At 38.4% G+C, this 18,027-nt stretch overlaps 1 protein-coding gene across 6 annotated transcripts in view; it reads right to left on the bottom strand.

Annotated features, from left to right (window-relative positions):
- Window positions 1-5,761: 5,761 nt before the first annotated feature.
- scn8ab (sodium channel, voltage gated, type VIII, alpha subunit b) overlaps window positions 5,762-18,027 on the bottom strand; it is a 72,819-nt gene continuing 60,553 nt past the window's right edge. For 4 of the 6 annotated variants that reach the window (XM_036151297.1, XM_012878156.3, XM_036151298.1 and 1 more), the window contains 6 exons: window positions 14,906-15,190; window positions 14,768-14,821; window positions 14,554-14,691; window positions 11,251-11,355; window positions 10,859-11,129; window positions 5,762-7,882 (listed from right to left, as the gene is read on the bottom strand). In XM_036151297.1, the coding sequence (XP_036007190.1) occupies window positions 6,729-7,882; window positions 10,859-11,129; window positions 11,251-11,355; window positions 14,554-14,691; window positions 14,768-14,821; window positions 14,906-15,190 (2,007 nt within the window). In that variant the 3' untranslated portion in view covers window positions 5,762-6,728. The remainder of the gene's footprint in view (window positions 7,883-10,858; window positions 11,130-11,250; window positions 11,356-14,553; window positions 14,692-14,767; window positions 14,822-14,905; window positions 15,191-18,027) is intronic. The other 2 variants (XM_036151294.1, XM_036151295.1) reach the window with 1 other exon arrangement.

Below are 18,027 nucleotides of genomic sequence, written 5' to 3'. Positions count from 1 at the left end.
ATGTGAGTAATGGAAGGCTGTTGTTGCAAGTTTCAGCAGGAGCTACTATGTAGGTCAGAAGCTGAACCACTGATCTACAGATGTCCCCAGAGGTGAAATGAAAAGCAAAAGTTAGAAAGGGCCGGGTCTGATCCAGTTAGTGATCACTTTACAGGAATCAAAAGCACAATACATTCCTAAAGATTTCACGTTTTTTACTACAAACCAATATATTTTTGTCAGTCTTATTCTGAGAGAGGTAATATGTAATATTAATATACTATGCTTTGACACAGAAGTCATGCAGCCCTGTTGCATATAGGAAGAGACTTGGGTCAGCACAAAAATGCTTCTGTTTTGTGCTTTTTGGAAAGAAACCACCTGACCAAGTCAGCTGATCATGATTCAGATTACACTGATTACCTGAAGAACAGCGTCCTTGTCTGTGTGCCCCCCTTACATAAGCACACAGTCTACTTCCAAACTTCACAAATCGGCCGCCGTCTCAGCCCAGCAGATCTCACCAACGTCCCGCTTAATCCATGACCTACCTTTGTATGAGCTCTACATTTAGACAGATTTAAAAAAAAAAAAAAGACAGAACCTTAACATGGTAAGAAATACAACCAGAATCATTCAGTGCAGCATAGGTGAATGAAGGGAAAATAACCGATTTAAATACAGAAATGTCTATCAAATGAAGCCTAGTTTACCTAGAGAGATCAGAGGGTTAAATAACCAATTTGCAATTTAATGAAATAAATTAGATTTCATGTTTGTTTTTTTATAATGCAGTGTCAGATAGAATGAGATCAAACAAGCCGGATCATTGGTAATAGTTAGCTGAAGGTTAAATGCTGGAGTACTTTTGCTTTTGACTGCATGAGCCTGTGTTCATTGTTCTCATTTACTGTCCTCCCCTGAAGAGGCTGCCGCTCCCTCTGACTTGCTCGCTGTGGGTAAGAAGGTGCTTTACAGTGCACTGTACAGTCTGAGCCTGTGGGGAACATGCTGCTGACTCAGCCCAGGCCACTGCATTCATCTATCTGCACTGCAGTGCTCTCCCTCTCTTCTTACCCCCTATCGCACTGCTCTCTCAGTCAGAGCTCCACACAAACACACAACACGAGTGGGGAGAAACACCCATGCACACACCCAGCTGCCATCCGAGCATTATGACACGCCCGACCAGATTAAGCTACAGGGGCTTGCAGAAGCATGTATTCCCTCTTGAACTCATATTTAGCCATGTTACAGACATAAACTGCAAAAACAAAAAGACTTATTGGGATTTTCTGTCATGGACCAACACAAAGTTGCTTGTAATTGTGACGTGGAAGGAGGATGATTCATGATTTTTGAGGGCTTTTTTTTTTTTTCCTGCATAAGAATCTGAAGTGTGACTTGTGTTGTATTTGCTCCTGTAAGTCAATACTTTATGGAACCATCTTTTGCTGCAATAACAGCCCCAAGTCTTTTAGGAAATGTTTCTTCCAGATTTGTCTATTCAGAGACTAAGTTATTCAGTCAGACTGGTTGGAGAGCATCGGTGAATGTCAATTTTCAAGTTTTGACAAAGATTTTTTTAATATCGGATGTAGGTATGGACATTGCTTCTGCTTTTGATCTAAACCTTTCAGCTCATGGGCCATTTGGCTGCTTCTCTTGTCAATACTCCTTGGCATGCAGTCAGTTTACATTTCCAGTTATACTGCACTCTTTCCATTTTTGGATGATGTATTGAACACTGGTCTAGGAGAAGTATATTTAAACATCTTCAAATACATTACTCAAAGCTAGGGGTGTGGTGTTATAACCTATTCCTGCATTAAACTTCTGACAGGTCCTCGCGATGCTGTTTTATTTCTAATGTTCTCTAACAAATCTCTGAGGCTGCACCAAACAGCTGGATAAATGCTGAGATTTAATCAAACACCTTTTTAAGACAATTGGTTGCACTGGATTTGATTTAGAAGCATCAGAGTAAAAGGAGGCAAAGGAGCACAAATGCTTACCAAGCTTGTCATATTTTCAAGTTGAAAACCACACATTTTCCTTCCACTTTACAAACATGCACTGCTTTGTGTTGGTCTATCACAATAAAATCCCAATAAAAATAACAGCGGCTTCTGTTTTTTACATGGCAAGCTAAAAAGGTTTAAGAGATATTTAAAAAAAAACTTTCAAAATAAACCATAAAACTAGACCCATGACCAAAATTAATCTAACTGGAGTTTTTCTTTTATTATTATTGTTGTTGTTCTGTTTCTATATGTCCCCTTATGTTCAGCGTTTAATTGTTTTCTATCTGATTCTGGACAAAACATAATTTTATCAATAAAAAATATATATATCTTACTTAAAAAGCAACCAAATAATCCACTTTGACAGAAAATGAAAAGGAAAAAACAACAAACAAATAACAGCCATTAATTTTATATCCAAAAATGACACAGGCCACAGAGATAACTGGAAGGCTGCTTTATTATTTGGAAATAGGTTCGTGCTCAAATGAAGACATTCTTTCACCGATTTCTCACTTAATTGTCCAATGTGGTGTGCAACATACGTCCTCTTTCTTGACTGTTATAGTGGAAAGAAATGACAGTCAAAAGTTGTTGTTTTTTTTTTTTCTTTTTAGTGAAGCTATTTTCAAAGAGAAGAAATTCATCTCAGTCATGCTACAAAACAATGGCCTCATATACTGATTGATAAACCAACCTCTGAAAAAGAAAACCAAAGAAAACAGACGTGTAAAACAGAAGGCAAGCTGTTCTCCTCCTGGCTGACGAGCCAGCAAAACAACAAAACACAGAGAGACAGAGAGAGAGAGAGAGCACTTCCTACAAGACTCTACACAATGTTAGTCCAGACAGTCTAAACTATAGGTGGTGAGTGTTCAGTTTGCTTCGAACTCAACATGTCGACGTGCTCCGTTTTAGATCCGCTCTGAGGGTGTTGAGATCTTTGCTGCAGGTTTTTATCAATAGAAAGCTAAAAAGGCACGTGCCGTTAAGAGATATTGCACCATAAACAAACATACAGACAGTTAAGACAACTAATCCTTAAATCTTTAGATATATCTTATTAAAAGTGTTGGCAAAAATTAAGGATCAACTCTAAGCTGCAGCAAATGTGTTACGGTGAAGGGTGGGGGGGCACATGAAGGGGTGATGGCTGCAGCGAGCAGTTGAAGTGATCTGATAAAACAGCAGTTGTCTGCAAAAAGGCCAAAATGAGTGTCCGTGTCCGTGTGTGCGCGTGTATACCATTTTGCATATGTGTACACAAAGCGGGGAAACAATAGGGGCAAAACATCTTCACATATGTACACAAAAGAGAAGGGGGGGGGGGGGTAATGGGGATTGGTATGCTGGTTGTGCATTCCTCTCTCCAAGGCGGGCTCCACAATTCTCAGCAAGCAGCCAGTTTAACGTCATGCATTGAAGGCCAATACTCGATACTGGGGGAAGTCCTGGGCAGGCCAGAGTTTAGGTTGTTCTCTGAGTGTCCCGCACAAAGAAAAACGAGGGATCAACTTTTAATCAGTGGATCTGGTGTCACCTCAATGACAGTGGACAGGAGAATTGAGTTATGGACAGGGTACATACACATACACACACATACATATGCATATACATACATATATACATACATATGCATATAGATACATACATTATATATATATATATATATATACATATATATATATATGTATATATGTATATATATGTATATATATATAGCTTTGAATATGTGCATATTGATTCGTACAGGTTTACACACAATGTTCTGCTTTTTAATATACATTCTTTCATTTACTCCCCACTTTATTATGAAAAGCGACACAGAGAAATTTACACCTTCTAACAAAGCATCACAGCCTTACAAGATTGACAAAGGGGCATCAGCTGGAAGCCATTCTATTTGTGGTTATTGGTATTTAGTGTTAAACAAATAGCTGTAGCTTTCTTTTCTTTACAGTAGTCCTGTATTTACAAAAAAATGTTAAAAAAATCTACACATGCTCTTAAAATAATATATTACATTATTAATAGTTCATCAAAAAAAATGATAGCTTTTGCAGTTTGTGCCCTATAGAGCAAAGCCTGAATTTACATATTTATTTATGACAAAATGGATTTTTTTTTTCTCCCATTTAGAGAAATCTCGGAGTTGTTGGAGAAAATGCACGGCGATAGCTTTTATGCTTGTCATTCAGATTTTTATTTGGTTCAAGTTGACACCCACACTGATTCTGGAGATCTCATGCAGCAGCTGGAGCATGGGGAAAAAACGGATAAGGGGGGAGGTTATCCATAAACAAAGAAGTGACATCGCTGCACAACAGGAAGTGCAAATGCTCTGGGTTGTGGTGCTCAGGTTCACAGTACCGTAAGAAGAAATGCATCCAGTGCTCTGTCGGTTATTTGGTATGGTTTTCTTTTATACAGGTAAGCAACGTGTAGGAAAATGAGAAGCTCTAAACTCTTGCTTAAATTTGGGGCTTTTCCACTTCTATCTTTATGCTGCTAAAAACACAATAAATCCCAAATTGACTCTTGTGACATCTCCTCTTGTGACCTGTGTGCGCAATCAGGGTGAACTTTTTTTTTTTCTTTTTATTATCAATCCACATTGAAATGGCCACAAACATAAATACAGCACTAGTTACAAGCGTGTTATGTCGCCTTGCCACCGCGGTGCCTCCAGCCTTATATCTCCAAAGCATCAGAAGCAGGAAGTGATAAACTAGCTCCCGACCGAGGCGGCTGTCTGATTGAGACGGTCAGCCGAGATCATTGTCCCCCAAGAGTGGCTCAAAACAAAAAGAGGATCAAACATGACTTTACATATAATGATACTCCCGCCACATTCAATTGCATTTTGTTGCAGAGCTCTTAATAATACATTTATAATATCTCCTGAGAAAAAGGGAATAAATTTTCAAGCATTGCATACATTTCTAGGGTCTCTCTGTCTGATAACGACAGCAGAAAAAGAAAAAAAAAGAAAGAATGGGCAGTCCCACTCTGTTAGTAAAGGACAACAAGGGATTACAAGGCAGATCTCTTTGGCTTCTCCACACACAATGTTCTCATCACCCATTCAGAAGTTTACGTCTCTCACTTTGACCATCCCAAACATACCTTTCGGCAAAAAACAAAACAAAAAAAAAAACAGCTTTCTTCTCGGCTTGATGCGGTTTATAAAACTGTAATATAAGCCTCATCACCCTCTGAAACATGAAAATTACACAAGGGAAGAAAACAAACGTTTTACATTAGCAAATAAAACATTTTAGAACACAAATCCAAACTCTTACAAGCCCTTTTTTAAAGGTTAGAGAAAAATCAGGACTCAGAAAAGGGGGTTGGCCAAAACCCAAATCCCAAACCACGGACAGTCAGACTCCTGCGCACGTTAAAATGAAAGGCAGACGATGGGAAACATTACAGGAGCATACAAATTATAAACATAGGCTTTTCAAGCTTCCGGGAAAAAAAACAAAAAAAACAATCCAGTTCAAACAAACATTTCAGTCCATCGATCCACTCAGACGTCTTTTTCTCCATCATACACACCCAAAATCTTCCGAGCAGCAAAGAAAGTGCTTGCATTTCACCCACTGAGGCTGTGTTTTATTCCGTTTATAGATTAAACGTCTGAAATATGTCAAATGATAAAAATTGGATCTGTTTTAGCCGAACAACCCACATATCACTTGGTTTTCACTGAAGAAATTATCTCCCAACGTTCAAATTTTGACCTAAAAAAAAAAAAAAAAAAAAAAAAAAACGCCTCGATCGTACAGATCGTCAAGCCACCGGTGAGGTCTGCGTATTAGTGTCTTGTGGACTATGATAATTCATGCAAGATTTCTGATCAAAACATGCCATCATGCAAGTCATTTCTATGCATTGAACAAGCACAATTATTTATGTATTTGTCTGGAAATCTTTCTGAGTAAATGGAAGCCCTTGGCCCCAAGTTGAACCCCTGTTAATAAACAGACCCTTTTACCAATTTTGGTGCAAAAAGCCCATGTAAAATAAAGCATTTTGTATGTGGGTGTAACAAAAACAACGTGAGTAGTTGACCGACATGGGCAAACTGTTTGAATATTGTTCTTTTTCTTTTGTTGGTTTGTTTCTTGCATTTTTGCTGCTCAAAAGGAAAAAGAAATTCTACTTTTAATAAAACAAGAGAAAATACTTTAGACTCTCTCAGTTTGTGTCTTTCTCTCACGCACCACTCATCCCTCTGTTTGCTCATGGAGTGAGTCTGTCGTTTGTGTCTCTGCACGCTGACACAGAACCACTTTGGCTGCTGAGAGATCGAGCAGCTTCCTTGTTATCCGTCGACTGCAGCCCCGCGGCGCTGGACTCGCGTTTTTGCCTTCCACCTCTTGGTGTAGAGTTAGTTGTTGGAAAAACGGCGGATTTTTTTTTTCTTCTTTTGCCTTCTTTCCTCTTTTAGTTAGGATCGGTTGTGTTGATATAAGAGTGCCACACAGAATGCTGATTATGTTTGGATTGAGTAAAGTTCAGTCGCTTCTCCTCCCCCCCTCTGCATCCGTATAGGAATGAAGTCTGTAAACAAAATTATTGAGGACTATTTTTTTTTTCTGACTTGCAAATTAAATAATCTGTACATCTGTGTGGGTGAGTATTCTCTCACTCTGCTTGAAGTTACATTAGTTAAATCTGTACTGTTATTAATGTGGTTATTTATCACCCTCCCCCAGCCTAACACTGAGACTCCCTGATGTCTTTTTGGTTTCGTCCCTTCTCTTTCCTCTCTCCCCTGCCCTCGTTGTTGTCATCCTGCTTCTCCTTTTCAGGTTTGGTCACACTGTCATAAGAAGGCAGGGAGGCAGTGGATGGAGTGCCCTCCTTCTTTTCTTGCTCCTGATTCTCGGCTTTGTTGTTGGCCGGTTTGCGCTTGCACACAAATCCCCGCCGGGACAGGTGGGCGCGGTAGGCCCGTTGGATGATCCTTGCAGACACGTCTTCCTGCTTTCGCCTCAGAGTAGTGGTAATCGGCTCATAGGAGACTTTAGAGGGATTGGCAGCCACAAAGCGCTCCTCCATTTGTTGCCTAAGCATGTCCAGCTCCCCACTGTCGCCCAGCACTCGTTTGGTAAAGGCAAACAGGATGTCCAGGCAGTGGATGCGGTCTCCACTCACCATAGGCATGTCCATTGCGATCAGCTCAATGGTGTTGGGCTTGGGGACGCGCAGCGGGTGTTCAAGCGCATCGGCAAAGTCAGAAAGCTTGGAATAGGTGATAAACTGGGAGGCATCAGGATCAAACTTCTCCCAAATTTCATAAAAGGTCTCAAAGTCGTCCTCACTGAGTGGGTCTGCGCTCTCCTCTGTGGCCACACTAAAGTTTTCCAGGATGATGGCAATGTACATGTTGACCACAATTAAGAACGAAATTATGATGTACATGACAAAGAAGAAGATGCCCACGGACGGGTTGCCACAGTCTCCGGTTGTGGGTGTTCCAGGGTTCTCTAAATATGGGTCGCAGTCCGGCGGATAGTTGAGGATGGGCAGCAGAAGGCCATCCCAGCCAGCCGACGTGGTGATCATGAACAGGATGATCATGCTGTTTCCGAACGTCTCGAAATTGTACATATCGTCAATTCCGGCCCCGTGTTTTACATAGCCAAAGTTTGACATGCCAAAGATGGAGAAGATGAACATGACGAGGAAGAGCAAGAGGCCGATGTTGAACAAGGCGGGCAGCGACATCATGAGGGCAAACAGCAGAGTTCTGATTCCCTTGGCGCCCTTGATAAGACGCAGGATTCTGCCGATACGAGCCAGACGGATCACCCTGAAGAGTGTCGGCGACACAAAGTACTTCTCGATCAGGTCCGCCAGAAACATCCCTGAGGTTACAAGAAGAAGACCAAACACGCTTGGTTAAAGTTTTGCAATTTGTACGAAGAGTGCAGTCAATACAGATAGAATACAACAGAAGACAAAAACACAGATGTTTTTAATTTATTTAAAATAACTACCATTCATTGAATTTATTTACTTACTGTACACCTTAGCCTGCAGCATGCAGATGCCATGTGAGGCATCTTTCACGATAAATATGTGAGTACAAGACTTATTTTCTTTGAAAATCAGCCTTCTATGTCTTGCAAAAAACCTTCATCATACAGTTACATTACAACCCCAAATTTCAATGTTTTTCTTTGGGATTTTACACTATAATTCATTGAGAAATGAAAGGAAAAGGATACATACTTCATAAATGTTTTGTAAAATAAGAGTGGAAAGAAACAACATATAATACAAATAAAAAAGTGTGGCATGCATTTGTATTGCAAAGGAATTACAAGTTCAAGTGTTTGGGCAGTATGTGTCTATCAGCTTTGAACACTCAGAGATCAAGCTCAGCCATGTTAAACCAACAGCATCGGTGAGCGATAGTTTTCAGGTCTTGCCGCCGCTTCTAAATTGAACTTATCTCTTGGCTTTGACTGGGTCATTCTACCATATGGATATGCTTTGATCTAAATTGTTCAATTGTAGTTGTGATGGTATATTTAGGGTTGTGGCCAACCTTAACCTCTGTCTTAATCGTATAGTGGACGATCTTCTTTCGGCTTCGAGTTCCAGGGTTTCATCATATCTATAGGTTGTTCCATGTATCAATCATTAGCTATGTTTACATGCACAAAATTTCATGATCGGAATAAAATGTATTCGGATTAAATAATCGGATTGTACCATTTATACGGGCCCAAAATCAATTAATCCGATCATGATGTGTGTTTATATGCACCTGCCTTTATTCAGAATAGAACCACTATAACAGGCACAGTTATTAAATTCCCCTTATATAAAACACATAAGTACTTTTGTCTTTGCCAAACAACAAATAATAGTAAACAAAGCAGTATTATACTAGTTTGTTTGTCTTCCGAGCGCCCAGGATGGACTTGCATCAGGTTCTAATTATGGTTGAAACGTTACCAAGTAAGCAACAATTTTGAGCTGTTTTATTTTTTAGGAGCCCTGACAGTTTTGCTTCTTGATCTATTTCCGCCCCTCACCAACGCGGAAATATGTCACGTTTACGTCGGGCACACATGCGCAGTCGGGTCAGTTTGCCGCATTCAGAATTACTTGAACCTGACAAGTGTTTAGATGCACATTGATCAGTTTATCAATTGGCATAAACCACCCCTCTCATTCAGAATACAATTTAATTCCGATTGAGCTTAATCCAATCACAATACTCCGATTGGCTTGTTTACATGACGGTTTTTTATTCCGATCGACCCTTTATTCCAATTTCTTTTGTACATGTAAGCGTAGCTAATGAGATGTGCTCACCTAACGTCAAGAGCTCGTTCTTTGCTAGGTTCCTTTTGCTGCGTATGTACACTTTTAGTGTTTATGTATCCAGTGAGCTTTGGTTTCAGCTGTTCATCGAAGCTCCGCTGCTCTCATTGAAAATGGCTGAGAGTCACAAGAAGCAAACTGCCTTACAAGTTTATGAGAAGAAGAGAAGATCTCATAAGAAAGAAATAACACCAGGGTGTTTTTGGGAGATTCTTTCACGCGATCCCCCTGAGGAGTGGAAGAGCAGGTAAGATGGTCTTGGGCGATTCTTGCCTACATTTCCTGAAAAATCATACATTCTACCTTTAAGTCTTTGGCAGCTTTTAATATATTTTCTTCCCGGATTTGCTTATATTTAGCTCCATTCATCTTTCCAGCAACTCTGGCAAACATCCCTGTCCCTGCTAATTAAAAGCAGTCCTACGGCATGATGGAGTCACTCCCCATAATGTTTTGCATGTGGGCCAAAATGTTCACTGCTGATCTCACCTGACCTGCACACCTTCTACCACATGTTTGCCGAGTCTCCTACATGACTTAGAGCTAGTTTTAAACAACACATTCTGTGGCTTTCTATAAACATTAACTTTCTCCTTGACACTCTTAGATAAAATCTAAATGTGTGGAGTAACAAAAAGCTATTCTGTCCACAGTTTTTACCGCCTGAGCTATGCATCACGGCCGTGCCTTGAAAGGTTTGGATTTGTCCCTGAGCTGACAGCTGTGCTCCTTGGTCTTCATGATCTTGTTTAATCACTAATGTTCTCTAAAGAAATCTGAGGCTTTCACCGAGGAACGGGAATTATACTGAGGTTAAATTAAACACGGGTAATTAAGTGTCGTTTGAGGCAATTAGTTGCATTGGATTTATTTAGATATGTCAAAGTAAAGGGGGTGAATACATGCCACACTTTTGATATTTTTAGTTATAGAATGATTGCAAATCCTCAGACCAAGTTGCCTTCTACTTCACAACTATGCACTAGTTTGCACTGGTCTATCACACATAATCACAATAAAAAAACATTGAAGTTTGTGGTTCTACCATGTCAAAATGAGAAAAAGTTAATAGAGCATGAATACTGTTGCCAGATATTGAATGTGGTACCATAAGGCTCAAAACCAAACCATAATTACTGAAACTTATAAGAAAAACAATACCTGGTCTTCATATTTGGATCTTTAAGGTTCTTATTGTGAAAGTGTTCACTTATTTCTCCCGGTAAAAGATAAAAAATAGATTCAGCTCTGTTTGACTTTTTGCTTGTGTGCAATGCAGTGCTTTTTAGTCTCTTCTAAATTACCAGATTAATTACATCTCTCACAGTGATAGGAGTAGAGCACCAAAACAATTAGTATTAAAACAAAACTAAGTAGCATTACTTAATATATATTACTTCCTAAACTGTCATATTAGATCCATTTGAATGGGTAGCATTTGAACAATGGCCAAGTAAACTCTTAATGTTCCCCATTCCCCACAAACCACTTGTTGAAATACTTGCCCACTATAGAGAGGATGACCACAACCACGTCAAAAATGTTCCAGCCATTGGTGAAGTAATAGTGGCGCAGCGCAAATAGCTTGAGTACGAACTCGCAAGTGAAGACCACTATAAATATGAAGTTGACCCAGTAAAGCACCACCTCCGTCTCATCCGACTGATTATCAGTCTCCACCATCATGGTGACCATGTTGAGGCAGATGAGGATCATGATGGAGATGTCGAACACCTGCTGTGTCACAAAGTCAAACACCATACCTTGTATCTTGTTCTGAGGGAAAAGGAGGGAACAAGAAAGAGTTATGTCAAGTTGTTATGTCAGTTTTCTCAGCGTCAAGAAATATAAAGTATAAACTAATCCACAAGTCGTATGTCTGAGCAGCGAGATTTACCTGAGGTCTGGGTATTGGTTTTTGTGGTTTCTTTGACCCAAGTTTTTTCATAGCATTGTAGTATTTTTTTTGTTCTTCTGTCATGAAGATATCCTGACCTCCAAAGTAAAGGGACAAACATAGTTTGGTTACAATCTGCACAGACCTAAACTACTCATTCCAGTACTAATCTCAAAACTGTTTTCCGAATGTGTTTATTTTTTTAACCAATAAACAACACGATTGTAAACACAGGATGGACAATTTACTTGATTTAGAGACTTTATTTGCTAAATATCAGGCACACCTCACTTTAACGGGACAGTGTGTAACTAATTTGGCTTTTACTTAGCAAAAGTACTGCTTTTAAAAATACATATTCTAGCAAAGCCTACACATGTCACAACAAAAATCAAAGCATTCTCATAACTTAGAATTAGTAATTTATAAATACATAGGTGCTGGCGCACCCACCGGGAAGTGCCATGTTGCATCGCTATTTCTGATTTCAGTAGCTGAGAGGGGACAAACTTGTTGTCAGCCATACGCATTTTCCCTATCTGTCTTCTATATGAAGTGAAGTGCCAGAAAAATGGAAGACCCGTGAAGGGGCCTTCAATTTAGCCCCGCCCCCAACGGCAAAACAGTGGCAGCTTGTGACATTGTAGCTGAAGGAACTCTACAGTGACACAGAAAACATCTCTCATTGAAAAAAAGCTGCAGCATAAAATGAGAATATCATCATAGGTTTTTTACTCTCTATCAATGTTTGACTTTTCAATGTCTAATTTTTCAATGCCATATCTCTTTTTCAATGTCATTGCATGTGATTTTTCAATGTTTCATTTTTCAATGTTTGATTTTACAATGCCAAATCTCTTTTCAATGTCGCTGCAAACTGTCACTGTTTTAGCTCCATGGATTACTGCTCACTTTCCCACAATGTTAATTTTTGTATGCCAAGATGGGTATTAAACATTGCGCTGCAGGTTTTTTGAGTATGCACGTTTTGTACATGAGGCCCCAGATCTTTTGCAACCCATAGTATTTGCTCTGAATGTGTTTTCTATGCCACTAAATGCATGTGAAATACCTTTTTTAATATGTCCGAAATTGCACTGTGAGGCTATCATCTTGGTAGAACAGTTTTAGAGACAACTCTTCTTTTGGAAAAAAGTTGAGAACATGGATGAGCAATCTGTGGGTTTTTACTCAGTTAATATGTAGAAATAGCTTTTTCAATGTCTCCCAAAGTCTCAGTCCGATTCTTAATTTCCATTTACAGCAAATTTTCTTTCACGACACACAATAAGTACAGGTAACAATGCCACTTGTGCACCTCAGTAGCTCAACAGGGCTGATAGGAAATTTTAGAACATCCCCACATCTGCTTTAGTTCAATTACTTGTTCTCTTGTCTTTCCTATTTTGAAGAGTCAATTAGAGAAATCATCCTCTATGTTGCATCATATTTTCAGCACAGAAAGTCAAAATAAAAATTCCAAGATGCTGTTCACCATAAGTATAAATTGCATGACTGATTTGGTTACATTAGCCTCTTTTCCATTGCAAGCCCAAGGGTCTTAAGCCAGGGGTCTTTAAGTTTCCATTTGCTAGGTGTCATTAATGTAAAATAGCCCGATGATGTATGGGGAAGTTGTAAAGAAAACTGCAGTACCACTCCGGCACAGCGGGTTGCGGCAAGAATTCTATTCTATTCCTACTCTATTACAGCATTTCGGATGTGCACTGCTTGGCTCCACTCTATTTTACTCCTGTTGGTACAGGTAAAAATAAAGCACAGCTTCTCTCTGCACACGCAGGGATCGCAGTGTTGGGGAGGGATGACAGAAGCAGAGAGGGGAGATGATATTGTGATCTGTCTGCTCCAAAGTTTGCCCCATGGAGTTAACATTTAGAGCTTTACGAGTATATTTTTGCCTCAGCCATGGCGAGAATGATAAGGGAGATCTTTAAGTACAATACCATGGACTTTTGATCGCAGCAAAGTTATTTTTAAAGGTTATAGGATATACGCTTCGAGCAGATTCGGCTCTGCCTCTACTGCAGTGGAAGAGCAGCAGAGAGACTGCCTTGTTCTTCACACACACACACACACACACACACACACACACAGACACACACACACACACACACACGCACAGAGTGGTTCAGTCAACAGCCGGTGCACTCTAGAGACAAAACTTTCAGTGTGTGAGAGAAAGCCTCACTAAATCCGTGGATCTGAATTAAATGCAGCGCACCCGTCTCCATCTAGAACACTGGAGTGCCTTTTATCTTTTCTTTTTTCCTTTAGACGAGATTCATGGTTTGTAAATAGTAAAAGAGTTCACAGTCCCCCAACTTAGGTTAACATAAAAAGTCAGTCTTAGGGAAATGTGTTTTCTGTGCACAAGGAAAAGGGCTCCATTTGATCATTGGTACTAAAATATCAGTCTTACAGAACTGTGGGGAAAAACTTTATAATTAATTTAAAATGCTTAAAATGCTTAACCTAAAATATTCAACCAAGATTTTCACACTTGATATCTGGTACTTGAAGATTTTCCCACAAACGTAGTAAACGCTTTATATTCACGTTTCAACTGTGACAAACACATTAAATCTGCTGGAAATCACGGACTGTCTGGCCGACTAAACGCTACACCAACGGGGTTTCCTACTGCTGTCTCCCTGACGAGACCAGCGGGAAGACAAGTCTGAAAACAGATTCACAACTGGCTCATAACCTTGATGAACTCACTGCACAAATGAAGTTTGGAGGGGTACTTTCTCGCCTAAATACATCTTACAACCACTTTTTCTGATAAATTAAGGGTATAAAATGGATAGGTTTGTAAACTCATCATCTCCTTACTCCTGCTTATGGCAGACAGTTTTTCTTGCTGCACATTGAACAAAGCCCCAGGCTTCTTGAGTCCTACCCTCAGATCAGGATCTTTGTCCAATAAAACAAAAGCCCGGGGAAACAGAAATCCCCCATATGAAAATGCGCAGAGGCCTTTTGAGATGTAATGGAAAAGGGTCTTAGATTTTATGATAGTTTTTAAATGTACAAAGTGTTAGGCTGTTATTTCTTTACATGGCATTAAAATATCTGTGATTTAGAACAGCACCTAACAAATGTGCTCACAAAATAAGATGAATGATCCTAAAGTTATCAGTGCCAGATTATGCTAATTCAGCATTTTTAATCATTAAAGGTTCTTTTACACATCTTCAATATGCATTCTAGCAAACGTTCTTCCTCTGATTCTTGTGAATTGTTTTCTGAAAAGAAAAAAGGTAAGGAAATAGTTCTTATCTTTTTCTTCTGTTGGTTGAAATTATCAATGATGACACCAATGAAGAGGTTCAGAGTGAAGAAGGAGCCAAAAATGATAAATATGACAAAGTAGATGTACATGTAGAGGTTGTCCTCATAGATAGGCTGGTCTTCCACCTGTCAGATAGAAAAATATATTAGAATCCATTTTAACAGTGAACTGGAGGACAGAATCAAAGCAGCTGAAGCATACCTTTCTAGAATCAATTGCTGCGTACATAATGTCCATCCAACCTTTAAACGTTGCCTGTGAAGCAGGTAGTCACAAGTCATTACATTTTAAATCTGCGAGCGAGAAAAAAAACCTCATATTTTCCAAAATGGTTCTTACCACTTGCAAAAGTGCAAGGTATCCTGCACCAACATTGTCAAAATTGATCTTGACATTTTTCCACCTGACTTCCGTGTAATTCGCATTAATCAGCGCAAAGCACTCAGTTTTATTGTTGACGACTTCAGGCAGAAAGTACTCTTCAGCCGTTTCATTGAAACAGTAGTAGTACTTCCCAGCAAACAAGTTAACGCCCATGATGCTGAAGATGAGCCAGAAGATGAGGCACACCAGCAACACATTCATGATGGAGGGAATGGCACCCACCAAGGCGTTCACAACAACCTGCAGAGAGCCGTGAGGAAAACAAAATTGTAGACTGGCCATCATACAGCAGCTGAACATAAGTATCAACACAGAGAGAAATGCACACTCTTTTCTCACATAAGAGGCACACTTGTTTGTTTTTGGTGAACGTTAAAGCCTTTCATGATGTATTGTCAGGGAGTGTAACAAAACTCAACAGGGCACACGATACAATACGCTACTTTTAAAGACCAGGAGATCAAATGCCCCACTGTGACTTGCGGTTTACTGGTTTTGTTGTAACGATTAAACTGAAGGATAAAAAACTTTTACATACATTCCTGGAGGACAAAACAAATACAAAAAATAAATATGACTGAAGTAAAAGCAAATAAATAAGAAATAAAATAATTACATAAAATATAAATAAGATAATAGTTACAAATATAATGTGAAAATTATTTATACATAGTACAAATACATAAGGATGAAATACAATAATTATACAATATAGAATCATTACTATGAAATATGAATGTAAAACCAAAAAATATGGACAAATGACCTAAATAATAAACATATTTTGTAAAATAAAATAATAACAAATACACTATATATATATATATATATATATATATATATATATATATATATATATATATATATATATATATATATATATATAAGAATAAACAGAAATCCACATAGAAAAAAAATAACATGTTTTAGTTGATTAAGAGGAAGCAAATAGGAATTTCCAGCTAACTATTGATTTTAATAATTAAACATTACATTTTCTCCCAACCTCTTGAGGGTTTAAGGTCTCGAGATTGAGTTTTAAACATCCATTTAAAATGGATGAGTTTGTTTTAAAGTGCAATTAGATTAATTTAGCTGTAACCACAATAGATCAGTAAATTGTAATTCAAGGGTTTGTGCCATAATGTATGTTACACTCCTCCAAACCAATGTTATTGTGTGGATATTCAGCTTTAAGATAAGATAAGAATTTATTTAATGTCCCACAATGGGGAATGTGCAAAAGATTTTTTGGGTGTATGAATAAAAACTCGTACAGTATCAATGTAAAATATACCAAGGAAATTCAACAAATAAGATCATGTTCTCATATCAAAACAATCTGCTCTTTATGTGAATAACAGGACAAAATTGAAGCCTTCACAAGAGGAGAATACATGAATGTGCATTTCTGCATTCAGAGGTGCCATGAATACAAAAAGCCAAACAAAAAGCCAAAACTAAAAACATACAACAAATGCTTTTTTTCTTCTTCTTTTTTCATCAATCCAATATCATAATATAGACTCAATGCATAAATATAAATAGAACTGCATAACTGTGATGATGAAAACCATAGTTATGAGAAATTACTGAAGGGTGATAAGCAGAGATGGCAGGGGTTGGAGGGTTGGGTGGGGAGGGGTATGCAACCAGAAGTTTGTTCATCTTCCAGTGTGACAATGCCAAAGCCAAACTGTGATAAGATCAGGTAACAGGACACCTCAGGCAGAGCAAAAGTCAGAGGATGCTAAGCCCAGACACAGACAGGACTTTTTGTTTTCTGCTAAACAACAACCAGAGGCTGATCAGAGCCATCACAAAAAATCAAGAGCCAGTCAAACGTGAACGCAATTGCTGCAGTAGAAAAAAGTTTTTGATCTTCAAACAAGATTCCCCATTAAAGTGGGAGAATGCTTTAAAAATATTTGCTAAGATTTTAAGAGTCCCATAAAAGAGAATTCATACTACTCAAACTTTTCAAACTTTGTCATGTGACAACCACAAACTATGATGTATTTTATTAGGGGTTTATGTAATAGAACAACATAAAGTAGTGTGTATTTGTGAAATCGATAAACTTTTTTACCATCGAAAATCTGAAAAGTGCATCAGGAATCAGGATTTACTCCCCTCTAAATCAATGTTTTATAGAAATCCCTTTAGCTTCAATCACAGCTCCAAAGTTACCGTGTACATGTGTATCAGCTTCTCACATCTACAGAACTAAATCTTTATCCATTCATTGTTCCAAAATAGCTCAAGATTAGTCAGACTGGATGGAGAACATCGTTTCTTGAGCAAATTTGTCACTTTAGGATTGGTTTTATAGTGAGATTTAAACTAGGCACAAATGGACTTATTTTTTTACTAAATAGGTGAGTTTTAAAGGCAATTGGTGGCATTGTATTTTAATTAGAGATATTAGAGTAGAGGGGTCTGAATACACATGTACACCACACTTGATGTGCAAGATGTAGTTCATTTTCCTTCCAATTAAGAGCTGTTAACACTACTTTAAATTAGTCTATCACTTCAAATTTGAATTAAACACATCTCATTTTGTGGTTGTCAGGTGAATAAAGTTGAAGAGATTTGAAACACTTTGAAAGATATTGTAAGTTTGGTTCTGCATCTTTAGGAACACTACCAACAGGTAGTGGGTGCCTAGAACAAATTGTAATTAATATTCCAATTAAAGGGTTTGGTGCAACAGTTCACGCCAACCTCTAGTTGTTTCTCAGCTAGCACCAATCAGAGCTGACTTTTTTATTTTGCTGCATCATTCAGGTAGATAGACAGGAGGAAGATATATCTAGATCAGGCCATATTTTCAATAAATGCTTCATTGCTGGGAGCTTTAACAGAATGCTAAATTTATCATATATGAAATGAAATATGATAAATCAAATCAGATGTATTAAACCATCTGAGATGATCTTAATCCATGCAAAAAGCTTCTCGCTTATTAAAAGGGTTACAGCAAAAATTCCCCTTAGAGAGATTTTTAAGTTCTTTTTTTTTTTTTTCTTTTTTTTGCCATTTCTATCATGCGTTGATGCTTTTTGTTAAATCGA

This window comes from Fundulus heteroclitus, chromosome 20 (genome assembly GCF_011125445.2).
Source record: "Fundulus heteroclitus isolate FHET01 chromosome 20, MU-UCD_Fhet_4.1, whole genome shotgun sequence".
Taxonomy (NCBI): Eukaryota; Metazoa; Chordata; class Actinopteri; order Cyprinodontiformes; family Fundulidae; genus Fundulus; species Fundulus heteroclitus.
Note: the sequence above shows the minus strand (reverse complement) of the source record. Positions and strands in the feature narration are given on the sequence as shown.